The sequence below is a fragment of the Onychostoma macrolepis genome, chromosome 02 (genome assembly GCF_012432095.1).
Source record: "Onychostoma macrolepis isolate SWU-2019 chromosome 02, ASM1243209v1, whole genome shotgun sequence".
In the NCBI taxonomy this organism is placed as follows: domain Eukaryota; kingdom Metazoa; phylum Chordata; class Actinopteri; order Cypriniformes; family Cyprinidae; genus Onychostoma; species Onychostoma macrolepis.
The window spans coordinates 11,961,126-11,971,419 of record NC_081156.1 but is presented as its reverse complement, the minus strand read 5'-3'; the positions used below and the strand labels follow the sequence as shown (position 1 = coordinate 11,971,419).

Genomic DNA, 10,294 nt, shown 5'->3' with positions numbered 1-10,294 from the left:
TTTCCAATGCATGTAAATTAAAGAAAAGCTTGCATGTACTGAACAGAGCTTAATGATGCGGGACAGTGACCCATTCCTGGAAATTACTTTCTCAGCTTACGTAAAAGATCACTTCTTGTTTACGGAAATACACCAACCCATGACTGATATTTTATACTGGAAAATGTAATTAACCACCACTAAATCAAAAGACACTTGTTTTACTGCCACTAGACAGTAAACCCTAGCCCGTGTGAAAATGACCTAGTAAGCAATCTTAATTGTAAATCACAGGTTTATTGATGAATAATAATAAGAAAATATATAGGGAACTTGCCAACTGTTTCTGGATGGTTGGGCATATGTACTTGTTTATGCTGAAAAAAAGAAATAGGTGCAGAAACAATTAATGTTCAGAAATTGCTAGTAAATGTAACAATTAATTACAAGAAAATGACAAGCAACACACTGACACACTAATATATTTATTTATTTTGTTTGTTTGTAAAATATACTCCCATTATCTGTTTTATTTAGCCGACAATTTTGAAAAATTTTGTATATAGCATGACGTTAGTAGCCATAAAGAAAGAAAGAAAGAAAGAAAGAAAGAAAGAAAGAAAGAAAGAAAGAAATATAAAACAATGAAATAAACTTTCATTTGTTAAGCATGAATAAAGCATGCTCAGGAAATTCATCTAATTTTATTTATTACTTGATTAAAAAAGAATGGAAAAAGCAATTCTAGAAAGAAAGAAAAAATAAATAAATAAATAATGAGTATACAGAAACATAAAATAATGAAATAAATTTAATTAGTTAATCATTAATAAGGCATGCTCAGTTAATTCATCAGTTTAATTTTATTTGTCTAAATTACTTGCTTAACCCTTGTGCATCAATAAAAAAAAGTTACACATAGGTCAATAGTGGACAAAAATGTCAATGTCAAAAAACGGTCATAAAAATTTGAAGCTTGGGAGCACAGACTTAAGTTTTGTCTCATTTTAAAAAAGACCCATGGCAGATTATTGTTGAAGTAAAAAAAAAGTTTAAAAAGTGAAACCAAAAAAAAGTTATAGAAGTTTAAGTTCATTAAAATGCTTCATGAACAATATTTTATATAAAATATATATTTTATGAAACATGTTAAACTCTACACCTGCTAGAAAATCAAAACCATAAATCTAAACAAGTTGTGTTCCAAATTTGAGGTTGATATCTCAAAAAATGAGCTTTCAGTAAAATTTTGTTTGAGCGCAGTACCAAATTTTCCCCATTAGATGCCAGCAAAACTCCGCTGGTGCACACAGTGGTTGGATTTGTGATTTACAGTAGAGTTTTTCTCTCTCAAATATTACAAGCACACACACACAATATATATATATTTTTTTATGACACACATACAAACCACACTCTGACATCCATACCAGCACACCCACACAATTATAGCTGCATTATTTATCCAGTTGGCTCTATTATATGCAGAAGCAGAAAACAGGAATAAAGCGAGTATTTGCTTTATAGGCCAAACCTGAAAAAATGGCACCATCTGGTAATTTTTTTTTATTATTATTAAATTTTGAAGCCTTGCTAACAGAATGAAAGCCTATTAATAAATACTGCATAATTGTACAGTTAAATGGCACTGCGATTAAAAATAGCAGTTTTAATGGGTTTCAATTGGGATATTTTTGTCCAAAAGGCGCTGAGAGGAACTTTTTTTGTACCTAGTGTAAAGTAGATTTATTAAAGGAAATAAGGGTGGAATATTAAAATTCCAATAAAAATACACACCTGAGCCAAAATTTATGCAGTTAGCATTAACACAGGCAAAATTATCAAAAAAAAAAAAAAAACGAAACTAAAATGGGCAAAAATGTCCATAATGTTGCACACGGGTTAAAAAAGAAGAAAAGCAACCAGTCCATATAGGAAGAGACGTAATGAAAACCAATGTCTTTTCATTGGTGAAGCACGAGCTCGTAGGCGGGCCCGCCGCTTACGTTTACTAAGCGCAATCGGTGATTGGATGTTCGTTTAAATGCCTTTAATCTGATTGGTCTGCAGTTTGTCACTATTGACCAATCTTTGTCAAGCGGAACTATTTGAAAATCCTGGCGTGCGAGTCATAATGAATGAACAGCTGGTGTGTTGTGACTCGCTGTTTAAACAGTGCATGAGAAAGGTGAGTTAGGCTTCTGCGTTAAATAAACATGTATATGTGGTACCTTTATTATCGATTTCAAATTTCAGTTGAGATTAATGTCAGTAGTGTGTGAATACATATATTTTAATTTTGCAAATTATTTAAATTTATAAACATAGCCCTATAAACCGGTATATATCGGACTCGGTATTACTAAATGACAAATCAAGTCATAAGTTAAATCAATCAAACGATTTAAGCTATACTTCTATGTTCTCTTCAGGTAAAATGTTGGGACACATTGAGCCAGCTGAGCTTCAGTGCACCGTGGCAGTGGAGCGCTTGAATCCTGCAGGTCAGGCCATCAAACGGCAGCTCATCCGCAAAGCCACCGTCACATTAGGGCGGAATGAGTTTCAAGAGATGGTCCTGCGCGTTCACGATAGCAAAGCTCCTCAAAACTTCATGCTGCGCGATTTCCAGCTCTTTACGCGCTTTGCAAAGGATGGTAAATGTACTGTTAAATTCATCCCGGAGAACACACAGGTTCTGGTATCTGATTGTCCACCGGATCGTTTGAAGGTGTTTCTGAAGACGCTCAGCATCAAACATCAGGCATCCCAAGGCACCAAGCCCATGAGTGATAGGGATAAACTACGAGCTTGCCTTCCTAGAGCCTTTGAGACCCTAAGTCCACTCCAGCTTAAAGATGTGCAGAAAGCAAACGAGCTGAGAAGTAAAGTGAATGCACCAATCCAACCCAAAGGTCCTTCAGAGAGATCTGTCAATAAGGTATTGGGTGAAAGGAAGCAAGTAAAAAGACCCAGACCTGATTGTGACGCTAGTCCGGTACGTTCATCCACTTGTGCATGACACATGTTCACAAGTTCTTTCATTTTTGTTTTGACAAATGTCAATTGTTGTTTTGCATTCAACAATTAAACTCTTAAAATAACTTTGACAGTACAGTAAATGCATATTAATGTATGTCTATGAAAAAGATATAGATTAAATTTAATTAATTTTAGTAATTAAAATCATATTTCAATCATATGTCTCTTTTTTTTTTTTTTTAAATAAATTGTTTAATTCTGAGATTCAACTTTTTCCATTAAGATTATCACCTCCCGTCAGCTACTATCTTAAAAGGGAGGGGAAAAGAACTTAAAAACAGCCAGTTTAATGTTCTTCTGTCATGCATTTAGCAGAATTATAGACTAAGTTTATAAATCAAGCGACTGCTGAAGAATATTTACCACTGGCTAGCTCTGGTACATCGCATTAAATGGAAACATTTGTTTAATATAAATAATTATTTGTCTGTTTAGGTTAAAGTGCTTCACCCCAATAAGAAGCCTGTATTGGTTCTGCCTGTAGCACAAAAGCTCAGCAAAGAACAAACTGCAGTTCTCAATGCAGTCTTGAGTGGCAAGAATGTGTTTTTCACCGGCAGTGCAGGTAATTTATTTACTTGACAATTTATTCATAGCCATATACATACACACATACACATATATGAGCTCTTTTATTTCATAGCATTTTGAACACCACTGTTTATGGCTTTATTTCAGGTACAGGAAAGTCCTTCTTGCTCAAAAGGATTATAGGCTCCTTGCCTCCAAAAAGCACGTATGCAACAGCGAGCACAGGTGTTGCGGCTTGTCACATAGGAGGGACCACACTGCACAGTTTTGCAGGTTAGAAAACATTTACAAGTCTGGCTATCACTTAGTGCAGTGCTTTCTCCAGTTTCCTTGATCATTCATACAGACTGGAGTGGGTCAGCAACATTCACGTTTTCACTGAAGTCTCTGAGAAAATGCAACTGCCAATAAAATGTAAACATGTAACGCGTTTATTAGGAAAGCCCTTCCTGTATAATTACTGATGGCAAATGTTTTATGAAATTGGTAGTATCCTTTCACCCCAAACCAAACAGTAATCATAGGTTCACTATGTACACACTACAGAGTCACTTTCCTGAAGTGTCATATGATCAACATATTTCTCATATCTATAAAAAGAGTTGTACTGTTGTGTATGAGTTATTTGTTTGTCTTGTTATCAGGTATTGGTTCCGGCTCTGCCCCTCTTGAACAATGTATTGAGCTTGCTCAGCGTCCTGGCGTGCTGCAGCACTGGACGTCTTGCAAACATCTCATTATTGATGAGATTTCAATGGTGGAAGCAGAGTTCTTTGACAAACTGGAAGCCATAGCCAGGTGAGCCACACTCAAAACTGTTCATAAAACCGGTTTATTCCAGTGCGCTTCATTTTCCACATGGGTAAAATTCAATTTAACATCAATTAATGTGGTGATAAAGGTTATTTTTGTTGTTGTTGTTTTAACGGTTTAGTAATTTCATTTAATGTGATTAGTTGCATCTGATTTTGTCACTCTGGATTTTCTCCTAATGAACACCAGATGGCAAATTAATATTTGAATGTGATTTGGATCAGACCTTGAATAGCAATTTAATTCAAAACATTCCATCAACAATTCTCAAATCCCAGTCTAGTACATGTTTGTAAATGCTCATCTTTTCTGAAGGAGAGTAACAATACAAAATCTTTCAATATCAGGCAGAGTTGCATTATTAGACAAGTGGCATCTGTATATTCTATTTCTAGATCCATCAGAAGATCCACTCAGCCATTTGGAGGGATTCAACTGATAGTGTCTGGAGACTTTCTTCAACTTCCACCTGTAACAAAAGGAAAGGACAAAGCAAACTTTTGTTTTCAGGTACTGCTTTCCTCATTTAAGGCCCATTCACACCAAGAATGATAACTATTAATTCCCACACCAACAAATGATGATTTTCTGTTTGTTATAAGCATACGCTGCAGTTACGTTATAGCTGCCACTTCAAATGCTAGCGCTCTTTGGCTGTCGATTTTTATTGTTCGTCAACTTTTCCTTTTCCTTCTAAGTCTGATGATATTGTTCCTCTGTGTCATTGTTATACTTGCCTTTTCTTTTCTTATAGAATTATAATTATAGTTATCGACCTCATTGTGAACAAGCCTTTAGGCATCATATCCGCTTCAGCCTTGATATGACTTTGCTTTAAAGAGAAAGTTCAATCAAAAAAAAAAAAAAAAGTAAAATTTGCCACTTACTCAACCTCGTGTTCTAAACCCATAAGACTTACCTTCTTATTTAAAATGCAAATTAACTTCTTTTTTTTTTAAATACATCCTGAAATATTTGTCCCTACATTGCTAGCTATTGACGTTTCATAAAGTTCATAAATCATAAAAGCAATCCATATGAATCGATTGCTTTAATCCAAATCTGAAGAGAATGGATCACTTTGAACCGATTTCATTTAGGCTTATGTTCACATAAACATCACCTACATAGAGATTCATATGGATTTCTTTTAGGATGTCTTCATGAACTTTCTAAAGCAAGTTTTGGTGGAATGGACTTTAAATTGTGGGACAGAAATCTCTCTGGATTTGAGGTTTAATTAAAAATCTGTTTTGATTTGAAGATGAATGAAATTTTAATGGGCTTGGAATGTGAGTAAATCCTGAAACTTGTAATGTAAAATTCAGCAAAATAGAAAATTGTTGGTTTGTTCATTTCTTTGTGTATAATTACATTTGAGTCAATTTTTGCCTGCAGTCAAGAAGCTGGCGGAAGTGTATCCATATGAACATGGAGCTGACGGAGGTGCGCAGACAAACAGACAAGGCCTTCATCTCTCTCCTCCAGGCTGTGAGAGTGGGCAGGTACTGAATTCTCATCACATCCACAGTTTAGTGTGAGTCACTAGCTCTGAGTGTTATTGGGATAAAGTCCATGTGGTTCAGGGCCAGTTTTTATTTATTTATTTTTCTACAACCTAAGGTGGTTCTTGTAGGAGGGATTTGAATGTTTATAGGTGTTGTAGTAGGGAACTTTCAAGCTTCATCTTGTAATTAATGAAGCTGTCAATTGATTCAGCTGATCATCTTGATTGGTCCCATACTGTAGAGTCACAGAGGAAGTTACTGCACAGCTACTGAGAAGTGCCTATCACAGCATCGAGAGGGATGGTATCCTAGCAACCAGGCTGTGCACACACAAGGATGATGTGGAGCTCACTAATGAGAATAAACTCAAACAGTTACCAGGTTAGTCATAAAGAAATATCATTTCAAACTGGAGATGTGATTTTTGGTTTGCTGGTTGCGTCAGGTGGCAGTTGCTCTGGTACCACTGTCAGTGCTGTGAAGTGAATGGCGTTGAGTTAGATTCTGGAAATGGAAATAACTATTAGAAATCTACCATCTGATTCACAAGAGACAACAAAGCACTTGAAAGCACCTATGACAATTTATAGGTGTACATTTATTTAGTTTTTAAAAATCAGACCAAATCTGATTCTGATCTGGTTTGACATCAAATGTAAATTACATGTCACATTTCTAAAGTGTTTTAAGTGTTTCCTTTGCAGGGACCATGCGAGTGTTTGAGGCTGTGGATAGTGACCCCATGCTGTTTCAGACCATTGACACACAGAGTCCAGTGAGTCGGCTGTTACAGCTGAAAGTGGGAGCTCAGGTAGGTGTTCCCCAACACCCCCTCTGGCAAACATTTGCTCTTGATTTACGTCAAATGTTGCAAGAAACTTTTTGTTACTTCAGGTCATGCTCACTAAAAACCTGGATGTTCAGAGGGGTCTAGTGAATGGAGCCAGAGGAGTAGTGGTTGACTTTCAGCCAGGCAATCAAGGTAAGACCGACTGTGAAATGGTGACTGGCACTTCCTCTATCTTATTTTACTTTGTCACTTTCTTTTATAATTATCATGAAAATAGGTAAATCTCAAAAGAATGTCCAGATTGTATTTTATCACAAAATCATAAAGAGCTATTGTGTAAAGTAATTGGAAGCCTATCTTTAGGACAATTAGGTTAATTGATTTCTGACATCATGCTGTTGGAATGTAATCAGCAATTAGAACTAATTTAATTTACACTGTACGACTGCCAGCGTTTTGTTAAAATCAAATACTATAGCATGTTGTTTTTACATATCAATTTATAGCTTATGTAGTTTTCTGTTTTTGAAGTGTTTTTTTTTTTTTTTTTTGGACATGAGATAAGACCTGAATGTTTCAAAAGATTTCCATTTAAAATATGCAGTTCTTTTGAGCAGCAATTCAGCATTTTAGAATGGTTTCTGAAGTATCACGTGACACTGGAGTAATGGCTGCTGAAAATCAGCTTTGCCATCACAGGAATAAATTAATTTGAATGAAAATATTAAAATGAGAGAGACATTTTACAGACCTCATTTACTTTTTTTTTTTTAATGAGAATTAGAGGTTTTCAATGCAAATTTTTGACATTTTCTTCACTGACTTGATTGAGATTTAGCTAAATATCACTCCTTAATTTCTGTATCTGGCTGGTCATAGAACACCAACATATTTCAGAGGGAATGAACATCCTGTGAGATGTTGTGACATACCATCATTCGTGACCACCCCTCCCCTTGCAGGTCTCCCTCGGGTGCGATTCCTTTGCGGGGCTGTTGAGGTAATAAAGAGAGAGCGTTGGATGTTTAAAGCATCAGGGGGGCTGTACCTGAGCCGACAGCAGCTGCCACTCAAACTGGCCTGGGCCATTTCAATCCACAAGAGTCAGGTGAGCTCTGCTCTCATGTCCCACCATGAGTCATTTTGCATAGGTAGTAAGCTACTGAGTCAAACCTGTATCAACTGACTGCATAGTACGAGATCAACGGTACAATTTTGTAGAATTAGATTTCATTCTGTTTTGAGCCCCAGAGGAAATTATCATGTGATTTCATTGAAAATGCTATTAAAATGAAGTGACTTGGCTCAGGAAGGGAGTGTATGTTTATGTATCTGTGAACAGATGCTCAGGGCTATGGTTCTGGTTTGTTTTGACTCATTAACTAGTCCCCGTGTTTACCCATCTTTTCTGACTATGTGCCTTCTGCACTGATGAACTGTCAAAGTAATCGCTGTTTAGCTCATCAGCTGTCTGGAAAATGTTTGAGAAACATTGCATGTATAGATGTCCCAATGCTCAGTAGAGGAACTGAGGAAAATATTAAATCAATTCATCATAACCATGTGGGTCTAAATCTATCCATTGTAATATCCCACAATGACTCCATGTGGTTTTAACACTGTAATTGTCCTAAAAAAAAAAAAAAGAATGAATTATTTTTTTTATTTATTTTTTTTTTAAAGGGATAGTTCACCCCAAAATGAAAATTCCTTGTGTACTCACCCTTATGTTGTTCCAAACCTGGATGAGTTTTTCTTTTTTCTGTGCAAAGGAAATGGAAGATTTTTTTTGTTAATAACCAAACCATTTTGGTTCCCATAGACTTTTTTTTTGTTTAAAAAAAAAATACAAAAAAAATACAATGGAAGTCATTAGGAATTTAAATGGTTTGTTTACTATCATTATTCATAATATATTATCCACAATATAAAAATGTAAAAAGAAAATGGGGGATTAATTTGGAGACTAAAATAATTTGGCAAAAGTTTAGTCACTTCTGATGTTTCATAATATCGTAAAATATGTATTTTATAACAACTGTGTGATTTACTGTTGGTAAATTTAATGGTTTATATCTTCAAGCTACAAGTTTAGTTCAGTCATTGTCGTCAAAGCCATGCATGAGTAAGGGCAGGGAGCACAGCGATGTAAAAAGAAAACTGATGCTGAACATCCCCAACCATCTCACCAGCTAATCGATGTCTTACTAGGTGTACTAGAAACTTCCAGGCAGGTGTGTTGAGGCAAGTTGGAGCTAAACTCAGCAAGACAGTGGTCCTCCAGGACTAAGTTTGGACACCCTTACTTCAGCAGCATCATAGCTTTAATTAACAATTTGCTAGCTTGAGCAACCAGCCTATTTGCTTTGTCTTGGTTAGCTTTGACAGTGAGAGAGCCTGGATCCAATACCTAAAATAAAATTTCTATGAAAGACAAGTGATTATTAAATGAAATTCATGGTGCATATCTTGATTGTTTGGTGTGTTTAGGGCATGACTCTGGATTGTGTGGAGATCTCTTTGGCACGTGTGTTCGAGAGCGGCCAGGCCTATGTTGCTCTGTCACGGGCCCGGAGTCTGGAAGGCCTGCGTGTGATGGACTTTGATCCGCGAGTAGTGCAGGCCAACCAAGACGTGCTACTCTTTTATAAGAGACTGAGGAAAGAGAGGCTCCTTATGCAGGTCAGTCCACCCTGGACAATCACTCTGTTCCTCAGATGAATACCCTTTTCTGTGTTAGACCAGACTGGCTCAATTTAAAAGATGAATATAAATGATTTTAGATTGGTTAATAAAAGTTCCCCAGGAAGCTCAAATTAGTGGATGATTTTACAGTAGTTGTCAAAATTGAAATTGCTTTATTTCAACCAGGCTTACATTGATGTAGAAAATTTATTATAGGTATCTGATTGTAATATCTTTTTCTTCCCCCAGTCCTCAATGAATGACTATGTTGGACAGAGCAATAAGGAGAATTCCCGTTGGTGAGGTGGTGATGTGAAGCTCTCATGTTCATATGCACTGTGTGCATGAATGCATCTGGAACATGAAGTCATTATAATTCAGTTAGCGTTTCTTATCGGGTAAATTGATACCCTGCTGTTCAACGGAGCGATTTATTTATTTTTATAAATATTGACTAAACCCTGTTTTATGTAACCATGTATTTCTTTTAATAAAACTTGTGGTTTTATACATGTGGTTTTTACATATACAAATATTTCCCCCTTCATCAGCTTTAGTGAGATGCTTAAGTCTAGTTTGTTAAACTTCCATAGATCATTATCCTTTAAAAAAAAAAAAAAAACATTTAATCCGTATCCATACAGGAAAATTTGCCAATGTAGAACACACTTTCATGGAGGGTTCTTACTAACTCACAACACTGTTGTAGCAAAATCCAAACAAGGTTTTTCTCTTTATCAAAAGAAAAGGCCAAAGCTATATTACATTCTCACAATGACAGAAGATTTTTAATTTAAAGCAAGGAGAAACTAGCAACTAAAAATGCAATGTCTACTGCCACCTTGTGAGACTTTGTGTAATTGCTATTAGGTCTACACGCAAAAAAAATAAAAATCCTCACATTCAACTGCTTTATTTACAGCAAATTTGTTAGCATTTAAATATT

General features: G+C 35.8%; 1 protein-coding gene across 1 annotated transcript; it reads left to right on the top strand.

The window, feature by feature from the left end:
• Positions 1-2,061: 2,061 nt before the first annotated feature.
• pif1 (PIF1 5'-to-3' DNA helicase homolog (S. cerevisiae)) lies at positions 2,062-9,854 on the top strand. Its single transcript, XM_058752922.1, has 13 exons — positions 2,062-2,167; positions 2,412-2,977; positions 3,457-3,586; positions 3,700-3,825; positions 4,197-4,350; positions 4,761-4,875; positions 5,764-5,870; positions 6,115-6,254; positions 6,578-6,684; positions 6,768-6,855; positions 7,626-7,771; positions 9,154-9,345; positions 9,598-9,854. The coding sequence occupies exons 2-13, from the start codon at positions 2,417-2,419 to the stop codon at positions 9,649-9,651; spliced, it is 1,920 nt and encodes a 639-aa protein (XP_058608905.1). The 5' UTR covers positions 2,062-2,167; positions 2,412-2,416; the 3' UTR covers positions 9,652-9,854.
• Positions 9,855-10,294: the final 440 nt, after the last annotated feature.

Bases quoted from the DNA above. Each gene is read 5' to 3' on its own strand.
- pif1 (XM_058752922.1), top strand. From the start codon at position 2,417: ATGTTGGGACACATTGAGCCAGCTGAGCTTCAGTGCACCGTGGCAGTG. The intron at 7,772-9,153 runs GTGAGCTCTGCT...TGGTGTGTTTAG, and splicing joins TTTCAATCCACAAGAGTCAG to GGCATGACTCTGGATTGTGT. The intron at 9,346-9,597 runs GTCAGTCCACCC...TTCTTCCCCCAG, and splicing joins AAGAGAGGCTCCTTATGCAG to TCCTCAATGAATGACTATGT.